The following is a 19,121-nucleotide window of genomic DNA, read 5'->3' as shown; positions in this document are numbered from 1 at the left end:
AGGTTTTTGCTGTCGAACTCGCACATGTGTTATGTGTTAAGAATGGGGAAAATTGGGATATTACGGTCACTAGAGAAGAGAAGGTTGTTTTGTCTAAGTCTTACAACCTTTGATCTATAACACAATATAAAACAATTTGAATGGAAAGGCGGCCAACGTATATTTTATATACCATTGTATGTTGCAAATATTCCCACTCTTTAATTGCACATTATTAGTTACATCGTTTTTGAAATGAATTATTTGCTATGGGAAGGGAACGCATAAAACACTTGAACACATCAAAATGAGCAGAAGCTAATATTGTGGGCGACCCGCTGATGGTGTTGTTACTTCAATGTTTTCGACGTATACTGTAGGTATCTAGTCAAATCAAATTTAGTGAACTATTATGACGACGATGCTTTTAGATGATTTCTCTGGTAGATTTTTAGGGTTCGATTTATAGGGTGTTCTATAAGCCTGTCGAAGTTATGACGTAGATGTACATTTTTGCTAAGACAAGCTGTTTCAATAGCCAGGAATGTTTGGATTAGATTAGATTAGTTAGACGCCGACAGACAGCTAGGATGCGCAGGCCTATTTCAAAGCAAAGATGAGTGAAGGAAGGGCGTTGAAGAATAATATGACTACCTACTTTGATACTGACGAAGATTTGCCAGATCTACAAAAATGTCAATTTGTTGAAAATCCAATGACCAAGGTCAAGTTTTTAATCATCAGAAAGTCTCAAATCTCCTCGGGATCGAACCTGTGACCTTATGATTCTTATGATAACGAAACGAGCATGTCTATTGTCTACGCAGCTATCCAGCTGGACCATTATTTAAAAGCTCGAGGGCCAATGTCACCAGGGTCCACTTTTGAACTTTCTCAAACCCAAGTTGACCGTATGAAGAACCACTTGAATGGTCCCACAATACACAATAGGCCAGACAGAAGGCGTTGACAATACGGCTACCTCAGTAAGTGTGGAGTAGGTAAGTTTTTGTGGAGAGTTATTATGGGTCGGTAATAATCTGCTGGGAGGGCAGTCTTGAGTCTACGTTAATAACCGGCCTTCCGCTCGCCGCACCGCGTCGTCGCTGACTCGCTGTCGATGGCAACAAGATTGTTGACGTATTTAAAATATCGATGTTGTTTCCATACCTATATCAATATATGCCACTTTGTGTTTGTCATAGCTTCTGATGTATTGAATATCCAATACATTGTTTTTAAATACCGTTCACCATAGCTTATCCTGGGGGTTCTGTTAAATTTGTAGATGACACGTACGAATACAACAAACAATTCGCGATAGAATCGAAATATTTGTAATATGTTTATGGTGGCGGTTTCAGGACGGGGTTCATCCATTGAATATGACAAAATATCATAATCAAATCTGAATAATTAAAAAAAAAACTTATATAATAACTAGCTGCTACCCACGGGATTCACCCCGTTTGACATCATAAATCAAACTACAATGAATTAAAAGTAAATTAAAAATTACAGTTGGTGAAAGCAAACATATTCTGTTTTTAAATTATATTTATTTGTCAACATTGTAGTTCCAAAATTAGAAATATTATATTTCTAACAAACCACTCAAAGACAGTTGGTATATATATCTAACACACTGAATAAAAATATTCATATAAGGAAATGGAACATTTTTATACATTTTTGACAGTAAGAACAAAAATAACTATAACTTGTACAAAGTATAATCTACTGTACATTATAATTCAGTAATCTTAGCCTCAAATTACACGCACCCTGAGGTGTCGATACGGTAATAACAATAGTTGGTCATTATACAACCTATAACAATGGTTTTTGCAAACTAAGCATCGTTAATAGTTAATTTATAATTTATGACAATATGAGGTAACGTTATGAGCATTTACGATTACTAGTGTACCTGTTGCTCGAATTCGAGCAATTGCGAAGCATTACAGGCGACTCACGAAGATTATGGAAATACTCACGATCTACGCAACAGTTAGATATAATCAAAATCTTTTGTAAATATCTTATCTTTTCTCAAAAAGCTGATCTTGTTTTTTAGTGTTTCTACAAATTTTTCCCTCTCATAGCCGCATTAGGTTGTATATAATAACGATTATATAAATAAAAAAAAACCATTATTTCTTTTCTTCTACTTGGTTGTTTTCTATGACTTTTTCTATGTTTCCATTGTTTGCAAATCGGTTATTTCAATGATTCCTCAAGAAATGTAGCATATTGTTAATTCAGTTTTATTTTTAGCCTATATCAAATTGTCCAGGATTTCTCGCTTTTTTCCATTGTAATAATTTCACCAACCCAAGTTTCGTCTACAGATACAATACGCCAAAGAATATCACCTACGTACAATCTCCAAGAAGTGGTAAAAAAAAGGCAGAAACCAAGCCATACAATAGATATAAGTTAACTCCATAAGAAATAATTTTAAGAGTTACTGTGATATTAGGATTTTCCACTGATTTGGTAATAGAACATTATATTGCAAAACATGACACGATACAGAATAAAATCGATTTTAAAATCAGAAAACCCATTGCAAATACTGTACTTCATTTTGAAAAATCCAATAAATCACAATTTGAATATTAACAGCTGTTTCATTAAAAAGTAGTGTAGAATTATGCATATGGTAAACAAATTTGAAGAGGCAACTTTAAAGGCTTCTGGGGCAGAGCCCCAAGGGAATTTACCTCGTTCCTCTTTTGATGGCTCATCTATAGACCAAGACCTTTCTTTAGAGACCCCAACCAAGTTTCTACGCCCAGCCGTTCTCTCAAATTATCTGGGACAAAAAGCCAGTTTTTCCTCCATAAGAATAACATGGGATGGGAATTCAAAGGCCACTGGGGCAGAGCCCCAAGGGAATTTACCACGTTTCTCTTTTGATGGCTCATCTACAGACCAAGACCTTTCTTTAGACACCCCTCCCGAGTTTCTACGCCCAGCCGTTCTCTCAATTTAGCTATGACAAAGAAAAACAGTTTCAAATTAATATACAGGGTGAATTTTAAATGAGTTCCCCCCCTACTTTTTTCTACATTTCTTAAGATATCAACTTCGGACCACGTCAGATCATTGTAGTGTAGTAAGTACTTCATTTTGACTGGATAAACATTTTTGGCCGCCATCTTGGATCCGCCATATTGGATACAAAATGTTTTTCAAATGTAAAGGTAGGGTTGTGACCCATTGTATCAAACTAAAATTTTACGCTGATTACAATGCCGCAATTAGTTTAAAAAAATCTTGATCCGTTCTAAAGTTATGAGGACTTTTTATAACTTTATTTTTAGCCCATTTTAACATTGTGCATTTACAAACTAAGACCATAATCTCAAAATAGTGCTAGATAAAGATAAGTATACACCACCATTCATTGTCGACCTATTATCACTTGGTTATGACGGATTAATTTTTTTCGGTCGCCATCTTGGATCTGCCATTTTGAGATGTGATAAATTAATTTAAATATGAAGGTGGTGTTGTGACCCATCATTTTGAACTACTTTTTTATGCTGAACTCAATGCCGCAATCCGTTTTTGTTTCTCATGCTTTCTTGATGAAATATTAAAATTATCTTACTTAAATTTCCAATATTTCAAAAAACAAATATGAAAATGCAAAACGGATTGCGGCATTAAATTCAGCATAAAAAAGTAGTCTGAAATGATGGGTCACACACCACCTTCATATTTAAATTAATTTATCACATTTCAAAATGGCAGATCCAAGATGGCGGCCAAAAAATACATCCGTCATAACCAAGTGATAATAGGTCGACAATGAATGGTGGTGTAATACTTATCTTTATCTAGCACTATTTTGAGATTATGGTCTTAGTTTGTAAATGCACAATGTTAAAATGGGCTAAAAATAAAGTTATAAAAAGTCCTTATAACTTTAGAACGGATCAAGATTTTTTAAAACTAATTGTGGCATTGTAATCAGCGTAAAATTGTAGTTTGAAACAATGGGTCACAACCCTACCTTTACATTTGAAAAAAAAAATTTTGTATCCAATATGGCGGATCCAAGATGGCGGCCAAAAATGTTTATTCAGTCAAAATGAAGTACTTACTACACTACAATGATCTGACGTGGTCCGAAGTTGATATCTTAAGAAATGTAGAAAAAAGTAGGGGGGGAACTCATTTAAAATTCACCCTGTATAGATAATGCTTGTAATCAATGGTTATAGACAACCGTGCCCCAACCTGTTGTACTCTATGGTATTATATTTTTAGCTAAAAAATGTGTCTGCATCTCATCGTGATGGTGATTGTGATTGTGTTGTGTTGTGTGTGCTTGTTGTTTGTTTGGCCAACAATGGAGTAAACGTTTATGAAAATATTCATACGAATTTACAAGATTACATGAGTGAATACTAACTTAAGTGGTTATTCAACTAATTAAAAATAAACTACTTATATGCTGCTTATTTCGTTATGAAGAATTCAATGAAGTGGACTGTAAAACCTTAAATATATAAAATAAAAGTTGTTAATATTTATTAATAGCTTAATAGGAAATCACTGGTATCTAAAAGGCTAGGCCTATTTAAATTGTTAACGTAAATAATTCTTTATAAATAATATTTGATCTATTCTCTAATTTTCTTCAAATATGAGTTCTAAAAATGGTATGTAGCCTAGCTTATTATTTTTCCTTTAATTTATTACTTAAGTTAGATTAAGTTACTCATTAATTCAATTTAGGTAATAAGGTATTTAGACACAACTTAGGCTAGGCCTAATGTTTTTATTTTTTACCTTGAATGGAGTGAGCTGCCTAGTATAGTTTTGTTACTGACTGTATAACTTAATTAAACCGGCTATTTATTCACATACAATAATGCATATTTTTTAGGGATCGCCACTCATCTAAACAATGTTCTAAAACTTATGATTTAAACTAAAGTTGTGAATTTGACCATCAATAACTTATATAAACCAAAATTGACCAACACCTTTTTCCTAATCATATTGTTGCTTGTTAATACTAGATAATAATTAGGTAAAAAAATTAGGTTAAGTTATAATATCAAGCAGGTTTTATCAGCCAATAAAAATGTTTTAACAGTCCACAGGCTTTTGAACCTATTTAGTCAGTATAGGATCATGGGTACCGAAAGGTTTTATAGTCAACAGCACAAGCGGTTATTTTTAAAAAGTAACCTAGGATCTAGGATTCTCTCTTTTATTGTCCAGAATAGAGCACAATGACTGCCTACATGCTTCCTCTGGGCTTATCTTTTTGATAAGAAGTTCCTATGAACCCACGCCTATGTGACTATCTTCACAAGTCCCGGTTGACATAAGCTCATCTTAAACTTGTTTAGTAAAACGATTTTTGAAAATATATTATTTAAGTTACCGTAAGTTAAGAACACTCATTACAACAAATAGGCCTAGACTTCGCTCTATTATGCGTTTATGGATTCCTTCAAACACAAACCTTGTTACGTAGAGACAAGTATCGTTAGCCTACTTTGATTCTGCAAGACTAATTTTATCATCTAGGTAGTTGACGACATCTATCAATATCTTTACCAGGGTTTTTGAACCGTTACAAAAAACGGTTAAATTTGGCAATGGCAGTAAACATCACAAAGAACAAACCAAATCTCCAGACCTACCCCTATCCAAGTGATTCTGCAAGTAGCCTAGACTAAGATATTTAGATATAGATTTTAATTATAATTCTGTAAAAAAATGTCATATGAATATTGCTTTTAATTGTTGACACAATTCGTCTACCTTATTAACCATTCATGTATCATATGAATAAAAGGGTTCTTTGATTTAACTTGTCAACCTTGTTTAAAATCTGAATCACGTTTTGATATGTGTTTAGTGGCTGGTATCACACAACATTTGCCTTGGGTGATTTGCGTGATTTTAGCCCATGCTTCAAAGACAGAAGTCTAGTGCTCCAATCACTAGACCAGCGGTCTTACACCTCACATTTAAAATTAAATTCAACCAACTACAACAGCTAACACAACAACTAAGTAATATTATTAGCTTACTATTTACTCATGAAATAATTTTATCACATTTTTAACTGTTACAGGAATTTCACGTAGCATACGTTTACATAAAAATGGCAAACTCGCCTCGGCCTGGTGTATGGATTTTAGAAAAATCAGCTGACAACGGAAAAACCTATGAGCCGTGGCAGTACTTTGCTGATACAAAGGCGTAAGTAGGCTAATTGTTTAAATTGTTACTTACATGATTAACCCTTAAACAAACTAATTCTCTTAAGTAGAAATTTAAATTTTTTTTTAATTTTTACTTTTTTTGCCCTTTTTATAGCACAGAATTTCTTCTTTTAAATGGTGTACACTTACTTTTTTAATTACTAACCTAGAAATGTATGAAAAATAAATTTTCCATAACATTGCAGTGACGTTTTAAAGGTAAAACTCGAAGACCCATGGAGGCTTTTCTTACCGATTTCCGCAACTTTACTTTTTACAACTTATAAATATAATTTTTTCAGGACTGCTAATACATACAGCTGTGAAATTTTTACCATGTCTTAGTGACTTATTCTAAACGCAGACATAAAGATTTCATCATATCTTTAGTAGAAGCCAGTAAAAAAAATTAAATTTTTTTTTAAATATTTTAAAAATCTTAAAAATAAATCATAAAAATATTTTAACATTATAAAAGATAGGACCTCGGACTCCCCTTAAGAGTTTTTTTTTATTTCAAGAATTAATGTTTAAAAGATCTACTGCCTCTTTCATTATGACTGAATCGGCTATAATACTATTTTTGTACCAAATCCTGAACAAGCATACCTCACTCTAGCCTCCTAGGTCCTCAGTAGTTAGAGCCCTACATTCCCTTATATATAGTAGGCCCTAACTCAAAACATGAAATAATGACCCAAGGTATTCCTACTGGATGTCCTGGTAAACTTTAAAATAAGGAATATTTAGCCTATAAGGCTAGTGTGGTAATGTTGTGGAAGTGTGAGTGAAAGACAATTTTAATTCCTGGAACCGTCACACAACTTCAAGTAAACATTTTTCCTTTGTAAACATCTGTGAGATTTTTGGGAAGAACTTTTTTATAAGTTTAGGTTAGAAGAATACTTGCAATAATAGACTTTTTTCAACTACTGTTTATTATTCAAAGACGTTTACAATTTTTATACTTTTACTGATCATATACACTTTTGCAAAACCCAAAGTTCACAATTTATTTCTAAAGGATTCAATTTTTACAGGATAATCGTATCGACTTGGATACGATCTTTGACTATTAATACAACATCCAATAGTCAATGATAGGATATAAGTTTTTATAAAGCCTATTACAATCAAAAACAGGTGTAGGTAGATGACAAGACAGGTATTTTTAATTGAATACATTAAACATGTAGAAAACATGAAAAACCAAATTCATGACCTTGACAAAAAGAATACAGAATGTTAGAATGTTTAATTTTAACAGTTCAAAAGTTCTTACCAGTTAAAAATTAACTATCCTAGCTTTGATCTTGGCAAATTCTTTAATTGCTGAGTCGACATCAATCTGGTTCAGAACACCATTTTCAGGGGAAGAAAGGAGGGGGAAGTTTCTTGTTGTGGTGGCGCTACGCCCTTATCTCGAGCTTGAGTCATGAAATTAAACCCACAGGCGCCGCGCTGTACGCTGCCGAGCGTCAGCTCACTTCAAATCGAAACTGCAAATCAATGCATTGAGTCCTTGAGTTGAATTGCTGTAAAAGTATACACATTTTTCAAGTGCTGTTGGTACAAACAGAATAAATGCCTTTGGTGTGGTGCTTTGGATACTTGAACTCTGAGTGAAAAAAACAAAATTAAGTTGTTCACTTGTCAGTAAAGTTGTTTCCAATTTTGTTTTAAAAAAAAGGTGTCCCGTTGGCGCCACTTTTTTGTGGCGCCACCTGCGACTGCGTAGTTCACCCATGGGTTAAACCGGCCCTGCATGGATTAAGTTAATAGCTTTTAAAAGATGCATTTAAAACTTGTTGCAGAGACTGTGTGAGGTGGTTTGGACCAGACAGTCTTGAGCCTATTAACAAAGACACTTCTGTTGTCTGTGAAACTCAATATTCCAAAATTGTTCCACTCGAAAATGGAGAGGTGAGTGTTTTAATCGTAAATTGCTACTACATTACCTTTCTCTAAAATTTGGATGTCATACTAAGAGCTAAATATATTCTTTAGCATCATTAAAAGGAATATTAAATTTTCCTTTTCGTGCTTGAGCTATTAGAACTTGTCCATAGATGCGATAATAAAAATTTGATTGTTACCGGTATTTGGATAAAGTATTACATTTTTTACATTTTATTAAGGTTCTGAAACAGTCTGATCCAACTTTGGAAACGGAAATTAAAAGGGGGAGTGTGACCTCAAACATTTTCTTTGTCTTATTCAATACATTTTTCACAATTCAAATCTGTTCAAAAAGACAGATAAAATTATACTCTACACGTTAGGACTCCTATAATCCCTAAAGGCAAACACACTGACGTTTCCCATTCTATCTGTTTTAGCAAAAAGGGATGAGTATCATATTGGTTTAAAATTCTTCCATCAGCAAAATATCAATTATTAGTAGAAAAGTTTTTAAAAAGAGAACTAGTAGGCGTCAGTTTTGTTGTCTTGGTCCAAAATGTTTCAATGCGTTGAAAAAAATGGTCGGTAATGAAGTTTATAATGATAAAGTCTAAAGCTTTTTTGTTTTCTGTTAATCATAGTATAGCATAAATAATCTGTAAAATAATAACTTATTTTTAGCTTTGTTTAAATTAAATAACTATTTATATTTGCATGTAGAATTTTTTCTATAACCTAATTGTCTTTATAAAAAAAGCAAGTTGTATGTTTTTCATCTGGCGTGGGCTTTGCATGGCTCTTGGTAATTAATTTTAAAATTGCATGAATAAAACTGTTAGAATTGAATTGAATTTGTCTGCTTCTTTTTATTAGATTTTTGTGTCTTTGCTGCTCAACCGTCCGTCAGCCAACGACTTTGTCAACTCGACCTCACTGCAGGAGTGGACCAGAGCCACCAATGTCAGATTCCGATTCCTTAGGACTAAGAACCTGCTTGGACACTTGATGGCGGTCGAAAGACAGGACCCCTCCGTCACTCGAAGAGTGAGTTACTAGGCCTAGTTGTAAACGTAATACTGTACCTAATATTTTGAAGTCAGACTAATAATATGATACGACTATTAGTTTTTGTTCTGACTACGTAGTACTTAAATTATAACTCTAACTTGACTAATTTACATTTTCCGCCTGTGAGAAGCTTTTATGGCGAGGTAGTTTTGCTACCGTATCTTACCAATTTTGTATTAATCATGGGTGAATTTTAATGGCCTTTTATTTTATAAGGGTTTCCTTAAACAGTGTCTATTTGTGAGTTTGTAAGTTAAATATGTGGAGCTGGATATTTCCTCATAGATTTATAGAGTAGTTATAAAAGTTCAGGGAATAAGCTTATGCCAGTTTAGTAATGTTAAGGATTGGGCAAGCTTATTCCAAAATACAAACATACCATGTGTATTAATCCTTGTGTGGGAACTTCAGATTAGACTAGATTTTTAATTATTATCAAAATAGGAACACACAGCTGAAAAATGTCAGTGTTCTATTGATTTTCCTTTGGGATTGAGATTATTATTTAATAATTTTACTGTTTAACTTGTCATCCAACCTAACGTCTTACAAGACCGTCAGGAACCAAAACAATGGATTATTTTCAGTACTTCTACTCCATCAAAGATATCAGTATTGGAGGGCGATGTCGTTGTAATGGCCACGCAGACTCTTGTGAGATCACAGACCCCAAAGACGCCTACAAACTTCTGTGTAACTGTCAGCATCACACCTGCGGCGACAACTGTGAGCGCTGCTGTCCTGGGTTTGAACAGAAGGCGTGGAGTCAGTCCAAGGCAAATAAGCTGTTTGTTTGTGAACGTAAGTTAGAAATTATTTAATCATCTTTTGATTGAAAACAGTTATTTTGTACTACCATTGAATGCTAATGTAGGATTTATAACTGATTTATCCATAGCAAAACATTTTATCACTCTAACGCCCATAAAACTCATATATATAGTAACAAAAAAGTGTAATAAAAAAATAGCTCAAATGATATTGATTAAAATTTGGCATTTTATGGAGCTTTTAACTCTAAAAAAAATGGTACAACCCCAATGCTGTAAAAATTGTGGTTATTAAAATTTGTGTGATTTTCCCTATAAAATATCATAATTACTCTCATGATAAGGGTTGTTGACAAGCTACTGGAAAATAGTACATGGTATGTCAGATTGCTGATACCGTTTGCCCTTTATTATGTTTAGCTATGACTCTTTATTTTGAAGCCCTTATATTTTGTTTCCAGCATGCAACTGTTTTGGCCACACGGAGCATTGTGAGTACAATGCAACCATTGACCGACTGCAGCTCTCCCTGGACATTCATGGTAACTACGAGGGTGGGGGAGTGTGTCAGAACTGTAGAGACCACACAAAAGGCATCAACTGTAACCAGTGTGAGGACGGCTACTACCGGCCTAACGGCTACCACTGGAACCAGACCGACGTCTGTCAACGTGAGTCAAAGTCTTAATACTTATTTACTTACTGGAGTGGCCACTGGTACCTTAGGAGGTACTTGGCATCGCCCACACACTGCCTCCGAGTTTCGCTTTCTTGTGCATAATTTCTATTCCTTCCCAATCTTCTAATGTCTTTTTGGAATTGATCCCTCCATCTTAGCCTAGGCTGCCTCTTCTCTGTTCAAAGAACTTGGGCAAAGCTGTCCCCTTGATTATTGTTTTTTTTAATGAACCTGACTGAAAAAAAACAGCTGATTTTAGTCAGTTCAGTAATAAAGCTGTACAAATCATCCACTCCATTCTATACTTCCCTTGCATTCTTGTTCTACAATTAATCAAAAGAGTGGTCATCAAAAATGTTTCATTTTTTGCCTGTGGCATTTTGTAAGTTATTGTAATTGTGGACCATCTATTCTCTACCATGAACAACTATTGGCATAATCAATTCGCCAAAAATAGTACTGAGTCAAAAATTAATTCGTCAGTCGTGTAAGGGATTAAATCGACAGCGTCTCTATATGAAGACCAGCACTTTAACACTTAACTACACAGTAAACTTTATATCTAGTTTGCTTGGTTTCTCTTGACAATTAGTCTGTATAATCTGATAAATTCTTTAACACATTTTGTGGATTCCAACTTTTATAACATGTTTGATACTTTTCAAAGTGGTTCATTCTCAATGAATTTGAGAACTGTGAAAATTCATAGCAATAATAAAGAAATTTGACAGCTAAGTTGTAGTTGTAATGGTTTATATCGTTTGTAGCATGTCAATGCAATGATCATCGCTACACTGGCAACTGTGAAGAAGGTTCTGGGATTTGCGAGTGCAGGGTTGAGTATTTGGCACCCAACTGTGACGACTGCAGCTATGGATACTTTGGGTAAAATTTATGCTTTATTTTTTCAATAAAAATACTAAAATTATACAGGATGTTTTAAAAAGAATGCTGGGATTTCAAACGGTTGTTGCTCGGGGACTATTCCAGATAATTAAACTATTTAAACGTCAAATTGAAGGGAAAAGAATAAAGTTTTTTTCTCATTCTTTCATACGATTCGGAATGATTTAATAAAATTCAGATTTTCATCAATCTTATATGAGCGTAAAACTGGCAAAGTCCTTACGCTTAGGGCGATCTGATGTCTTAACTGAATCTTTTTCGGTACAAAAACTCTATCTTTTATAGATAACATCATTAAGTGACCAATTTAGGTTTGTTAAACTGAAGACTTCGTCAGGCAATTGATTCTTTCGGGCTTCTGATGCAGAATTTTCGGATTTCTTTGACTATGTCATCGCTTGTTTTTTTAGCCGGAGAGGTGAATGTCTTTTCAAAACACTTCGGTGCTACAAAACTCATTAAACCAGCTTAAAGTTTCTTTATCATCAAATAGATTTAAATTTAGTTTAATTTTGCAATAGATACAAACTCTACGAACTACAGATTACAATCTCTGTGCCTTCTGTTGCGCCGTAAACGTTGTACTGGCGTCAGGGGTATGAGTCACAATAGCGGCCTATCACCCCGCACCTGTTTTACGCATGCCAAGGTCAAAGTTTTCTCCCATGCTACACGGGAAACAAAACTTAGTTACTTAGCTTCAATTTGACGTATAAAACGTTAAGTTACCTTGAATAGTATCCAAGCAATAACCATTTAAAATCCCGACATTCTTTAAAAACACCCTTTACATCTGATTACAAATTAAGCCGAAATTGATTGTGTAATTTACTAATTATCAGAAAACTTTGGTATCATACAGGTGACCACTTTTCAATTGCATTCTTATTCTTGCATTAATCTCAGTTTCAATGTATTTCCTTCTTCAGATATCCGAACTGTCGGCCTTGTGAGTGTTTTCTTAACGGCACCCGCAGTTATGTCTGTGAAGCACAGGGAGGGCAATGTCCCTGCAAACCCAACTTCGGTGGCAAGTTGTGTAGAGAGTGTAGCCCAGGCTTCTATGGCTTCCCTGAGTGCTTGCGTAAGTACTACATTCATATTGAGCATTTGTTTTAGTTTTTTTAATTTTGATGCCTTCGATTCAGTTTTGGTCAATGTTTTATTTTGTCTGAAGGAATTCTACAGTAAAACAAAAATTGTTTTATCTTTTATTTGTGTTGGTTGTCTTATCTATAGGGTACACATTTGGGCTCTAATTTTCTCCAGAGATTGAACTTTGCCTTCTTTAAAATATTTGTATTTTGAAAGAGACTTGGTTTTTTTTTTTGAAATTTCAAGTTTTTCGTGTACCTTTTTAACCATCAAGCAATCAGCACTTAAATTAATGACCTAAATCAACCAGCAAAATGAGAGTGACAAAACAACGTTTAAAAATTAGAATCAAATTTCAAAAATGCGCCTTTCCATTCAGATTAAATAGTTTTAATAAAAATGTGGACTTGCAGGAATTTGATCTATAATTCTCGTAAGACTAATACCCGTGTTTGTGGTTTGTTTGACAGCCTGTGAGTGTAACCCTCTGGGCATGACTTCTGACATCTGTGACGCAGTCAGTGGCAACTGTAGCTGCAGCAGTAACTTTGGAGGTCGGACGTGCGATCGTTGCGGAGACGGATACTACGACTTCCCACAGTGCAAGTGTAAGTAGAAGAAAATATTGCATTAAACTGTCCGAGATGGCTTTCACACTTGTAATTTTATTTTAGAATCAGAAGTAGATTTTCATGTTAAAAAACTATTAAAATTTTTTTACTTTTGAATTGTATTATATATTATATTATGGTATGGGAAGCACTGCATGGTTAGTTTCTGTTTCTGAACGACATGCTTTTAGGCGAGGTGTTATTTATTCACGAAGATTATTGTGGGCTTCACTCACCTTTATTTTTGTCTGTGATGTCCGGGACTCGTCAAAACACACATATATACATCACAAAATCGTCCACGGCATCAAAAGTCCGACGTTTTGCGGAACTCAAACTTTTGATGCCAGTGACGATTTTGTGATGTATATACTGTATGTGTATTTATGTGTGTTTTGACCAGTCCCGGACATCACAGACAGTCAGTTTTTTGAACATAGTTTCCTTGTACTGAAACCTATGATTTCCTATAAGTTTTTTTTATATTTTTTTGTATAAAGAAATCTTGAGTTTAATGTGAATTGCTGATTTTATTTAAGATATTGTTCGGTTAACCACTTTGATTTTTGGTTTACAATAAATAGTTATGATTATCAACTCATCTTCCCATATTTTCTATATGCAACACTAGCTTGATGGTTTGGAACTGGATCCGTTTGTCCTTGATCCCAGTTGCTACTAAATAGTTCTGGTAACAGAACTAACTGATCTTAGCCAGAAACAAAGCTATCATATTGTCTATTCAACACTCTTCAGTCACTTTCGCCTTACGTAACACACCCTGGAGTGTGTCCCTTGTACCAATCTACCAATCTACTAATCTAAATCCATACATCTACTTACAGTTGCCTAATCAAAATTAGTTTTGCTATTTGGCTATTCAACCACCTTCAATACCAGTCAAGTAAAACAATTTTATTTTCTCCTCATCAATAGTATTAGTTAATAATTTTGATTGCTTTGGTAAATGTATAAAAAGTCTTACAGCAAAGAAAAATAAAGTTTGTGCTAGTGTCTAATCCTGCTAATGTTTTTTAGATTGTCAGTGTGATGTGAAAGGAACAGAACCCGGAGTTTGTGACAAGTCAACAGGAGCGTGTCTGTGCAAGCCGGGCTACGGCGGACCGCGGTGTGATCAGTGTGTGGCCGGTTACAACGGCTATCCTGACTGTAAGCCGTGTGGCTGCAGTGAGGTCGGCAGTGCGTCCAAGGTAAATTGAGACAGTTGAATGTGAATCTGTGGAGCTTATTTGGATGTAGGCCTATCTGAAAAATATTTGGTTTTAGTTTGTAATAATAAAAGTGTCTCCAGTTATCATACAGCCTCCAGTGCCTCCAGTGGCCATACAGGGAGTGAGCTGGCCTTTTGGAGGTCCCAAGTACAAGTCCTGCCAATCGCCAATCTTTGGCTTTGTGATCCATTTTAAAATTTTCCATTTTTTACTTATGCATTTAATTCCGCTTTTTTGGTAATGCACCTCAGATAGTTTTTTCTCTTTCTTTTAAATAATGTAAACGTTGCAGGTTTGTGATGCCTCTGGCCGTTGCCCTTGCCTATTCAACTTTGCTGGCAAGACTTGTGAACAGTGCAGTCCCGGATACTACAAATACCCGGACTGCCTTTGTAAGTAATCAGGTTTTAAATTGTTTTGAACATATATTTACACGAAGGATTCAACTAAACATGCTTTGAGGATGATAAATTATATATAGGACAAAATTCTTCTGAAGAATACTCATACATGTTTAATTGATTTATCATATGAAAATGTTTTGGAAGATTCGTTAAAGTAAACTTAACCATAGAATTAATTGTATTCACCGTTTTTTACTGCCTGAGTAATACACATCACAGACTCAATACTGCTGTTAATGTTAAACATTTTTAAATGGTACCGTTCTTAGATAATAATTTTCTTAAAGTTTTGAAATTACACATTTTTATTCATGTTCTTTTTAGTATGTATGTGCATGGTTCTCATTTAAAGAGTTGTCTATACAAATATTATCAATCAAACTAGATAATTATCTTAAGATATACATAAAGTGCTGTGAATGAAAATAAAATCTGCTGTGCTGTAAAAACAGTTAGTTCATAATCATAAGTCTTTTGATTTTCTTCTACATTTGAATTATATACAAAAGTACAAGTCATGGTACATTATAGTGTTTTCAATAGTTTTGAACTAACATTTTAGACCAAAATAACAATTAAATTTATTATTATTTATATTTCCAGCTTGTGACTGTAATGCCTACGGCTCCATCGGTCTATCGTGTGATAACGAAGGCAAATGCCAGTGCAAGCCACAGTTTGACGGAACCCATTGTGAAATGTGTAAAGAAGGACTCTACAACTTTCCACTCTGTGAAGGTAAGTTATATATTTGAGTAAATACACTACCTTAAAAATACCCCACCTAATTAATTGATTGGGTAGGTCTAATTTGTGTATTATAATGTTATATTCACATATTATCATATGTTAAATGTATATGTTAGTTGGAGGTAAACAATATCAGTCAAGTCAAGTCAAGTCAATCATTTATTTTCACATAACGTTTTACAGATCCAGCATAGCTGGGAAACAGGTGAAATGGTCATGGACAATTAAAATACATAAAACTATAATAACTATACAATATGCTAAGAAATCAAATATATACATCATTTAAAAAATCATCAACTTTGTAATACCCTTTATTAAGCAGCAATTTGGTAACTTCTTTTTTGTATTTTTCAAAAGATTCTAATGATTTAATATTATCAGGCAGTTTATTATACAGTTTTTTTCCCTAGGTATTGTGGAAGGGTTTCTAGTGAGGTAAGTCTATGAATGGGCAGTTGTAAATCATTTCGATGTCGTGTTAAATAATTATGGTTATGGTTTTCATTCATAAAATATTCAAGATTTTTTTTAATAAATATTAATGTTTGCAGGATATAAACAGACGGAAGTGTTAATATTTTCAATTCTCTAAATAATAATTTACAGGATTGCCTAGGCTTTGAAAATGTCATAATTCTAAGGATCTTTTTTTGAATTTTGAAAATGGTTTCGGCATTTGAGCAGCTGCCCCAGAACTCTATTCCATACAACATGTTTGACACAAACAAAGCATAATAAACAATCATCCTTGTTCTGAGGTCAGTAACATGCTGCAGGACAGACATCTGGAAACAGACTGTATTTAGTTTATTAGCTAAAACTGATGTGTATTTATCCCAATTTAAAGTGTTTTGTACCTGAATACCTAAAAATTTTGTAGATGACGTTTCATTAATAATTTCCCCCTGAAAATTAATATTTAATTTGATGGTTTCTCTGTCATGAGTAGTTTTGAACCTGACAATTTGAGTTTTAGAACAATTTAGACTCAGACCATTTGCTCTGAACCATTTGTTTAAATCTTCAAAAGTTTGGTTTATCAAATTTTGTAAATTGTTAGGGCTGTTTGATTTTAATATAGCTGTTGTGTCATCTGCGTATAGAACAAGCTTTGAGTTTATGTTAAAAGGCAGGTCGTTAATATAGATTAAAAACAACAAGGGTCCCAATATAGAGCCCTGAGGTACAGTTTAGATAGAGTCACGTTTATGTTTCAGTCTTGAGTGGAATGGTAAATAAACTTCTGAGCTTTAAATGTTAAAGGTTCTAATTTTATTTATATTTTCTAACTAAAACAATTTGTGTACCTTAAAAATAGAGATTATTCTAAGTTATCGTTGTGGCCATTTTTAGAATTACAAAATAACTTATTTCAATCAAGCCATTAATAGAGGGTGCTAATATAAAAATCAGCCATCTTTTCCCTTTGTAAATTATTTAGTTTTTATAATTGTATATTTAACTATCGGTACGATAAATAGGTACCCCTTTAGGTACGGCAATATACACCTAGACTCTAATTTAAATGTAATAGTATTTCAGTAAATTTTATTTAGACTTTAATTCCTTATTGGATTGGCGCAGTTATATCTCGTGCATAATTTTCTAAAAAAAACTAAAACGGTTCAAATAGTTAAAAACATTAGAAGCAGCTGTTTGTTTGTTTAGCAATTCCCGGTGGAAGCAATTTTGGGAGGTCTTTTCGAGAAATATCCAAGATTTTTTGTTTTGTGAATCATAGCTGAAAGAACAATGCAGTGCGACAAGTCAACAACATGGGGACAAAAGTATCTTTTTGACATTTATGGCTTATTATCTTTATCTTTCCAGAATGCAACTGCAACCCGGCTGGCGTGGTTGACTCGTTCCGCGGCTGTGGCTCGGTCCCGGCCGGAGAGTTGTGTCAATGCAAGCCCAGAGTGACTGGTCGTATTTGTGACACTTGTCGTCCGCTCTACTACAACCTGCAGCCCTACAACCCTGAGGGATGTGAAGGTAATCTAATTACGTGTAGTTTGACTCAGATAGAGTTTCAGTAATAGGAAGCTATTCTAGATTAAATTAGATTTTCAGAGGGCAAATAAAAATTGCAACAGGGATAAATCTTATCTAACTACATTTTAAATTCTCTTACATTCCTGCAATTTGAAATATGAGAGAAAATGATCCAACTGAATGAAATTAACCTGGAATTTCCCAGGATTTCTCTATTTTAAATGGCTAACTGTACAAATTAATAGCAATATACAAATAAATGTTCATATAATCCTTTTTGGTCTTAGAAGCACTACGGGTGCAGCATCTTCCTTGTACATTTGTGCACAAACTAATACAAATTGTATGCACAAATGTACAAGGAAGATGCTGCACCTGTAGTGGTTCTAAGACCAAAAAGGATTATATGAACATTTATTTGTATATTGATATTAATTTGTACATTTTCTTGTTATTAGCTTGTGCTTGTCTGAGATTTTTTAATACCTCATTAATTTTACTTTTCAGAACTCATTATTGTTGGTGTGATAAATTTTTTCTGTTCCATTTGATTACAGGTAAATTTTTTAGCGATTTTCTTTAATGTGTAAAATTAATTTCTTCTATTCTTTCAGTAACTAATATCAAGTCTGTTCAATCATTTAATTAAATAAATCAATTTTTTACATTTGTAGTGGGATGTTTTGGTTTTTCTTTTTAAAAAATATTATATTTTTCCAGAATGTGACTGTCATGTGGCCGGTGTGGTTGGCAACATTGCCGAATGTAACCCCAAGTCAGGCCAGTGTGTGTGCAAGCCTGCAGTGTCCGGACAGCGCTGTGACACATGTGCGCCGGGCACCTATGACTTGCGCCAGGACAACATATTTGGATGTACAGGTCAGTTGCTATAGAGTATAGGGAAAATGAATAGAGTAAAGGGAAAATGAATATAGGTTTTATTATATATTTTTAAATGTAGTTTGGGAGTGAGCTATGAAAAAAATTCTTTGGAAATTTGATATAAAAAATTTAGGTAAACTAATTGCTCTGCCCGTACTTTGTCACAGGGTGAGAATACAGACGAGAATAATGTGGTTTAAGACAGATGTAATAGCTAATTCATTCAATATTATAAATTTGATTAAAACAACCTTTAATTAAGATCTTGAGATGCTGTGTCCAAGAGTCTGCCAGAGACATGTGTACCATGCACCAGTGGAAACTGTGTTTTGTTAGGTGCCTGCTCGAGGATTGTGGGTTTATAGCACTAAGAAACAACTTATGCTAACCTTTGATATTTTTTTCAAGTTTTTAAAACTTTTAAATATTTCTGAACTTGAAAAGTAGATATTAATTTTTTTCATAACTTTTCATTAAATCTCGTCCCAAAAAAAATCCCATCCCGCCGAGATTTAAAAAATTTCTCATCTCGTCTCATCTTGAAGTGATAAATCTAGTCTCGTCCATCACTACCCTACAGTATAATTTATTAATTTAATAGTTTGA

At 33.9% G+C, this 19,121-nt stretch overlaps 1 protein-coding gene across 1 annotated transcript in view; it reads left to right on the top strand.

Annotated features, from left to right (window-relative positions):
* Nucleotides 1-19,121, top strand: part of LOC128996036 (laminin subunit alpha) — an 86,121-nt gene that overhangs the window by 8,133 nt on the left and 58,867 nt on the right. Inside the window, exons 3-15 of the mRNA XM_054421159.1 lie at nt 6,089-6,216; nt 8,033-8,141; nt 8,994-9,164; nt 9,776-9,989; nt 10,420-10,629; nt 11,405-11,522; nt 12,473-12,627; nt 13,109-13,246; nt 14,288-14,460; nt 14,774-14,873; nt 15,489-15,623; nt 17,469-17,633; nt 18,354-18,512. Coding sequence (XP_054277134.1) covers nt 6,089-6,216; nt 8,033-8,141; nt 8,994-9,164; nt 9,776-9,989; nt 10,420-10,629; nt 11,405-11,522; nt 12,473-12,627; nt 13,109-13,246; nt 14,288-14,460; nt 14,774-14,873; nt 15,489-15,623; nt 17,469-17,633; nt 18,354-18,512 — 1,975 coding nt within the window. The remainder of the gene's footprint in view (nt 1-6,088; nt 6,217-8,032; nt 8,142-8,993; nt 9,165-9,775; nt 9,990-10,419; nt 10,630-11,404; nt 11,523-12,472; nt 12,628-13,108; nt 13,247-14,287; nt 14,461-14,773; nt 14,874-15,488; nt 15,624-17,468; nt 17,634-18,353; nt 18,513-19,121) is intronic.

This window comes from Macrosteles quadrilineatus, unplaced genomic scaffold (assembly GCF_028750875.1).
Source record: "Macrosteles quadrilineatus isolate MER2022 unplaced genomic scaffold, UCM_ALF_1.0 Scaffold_5__1_contigs__length_97177068, whole genome shotgun sequence".
NCBI classification, from domain to species: domain Eukaryota; kingdom Metazoa; phylum Arthropoda; class Insecta; order Hemiptera; family Cicadellidae; genus Macrosteles; species Macrosteles quadrilineatus.
This window is presented reverse-complemented; position numbering and strand designations above follow the sequence as displayed.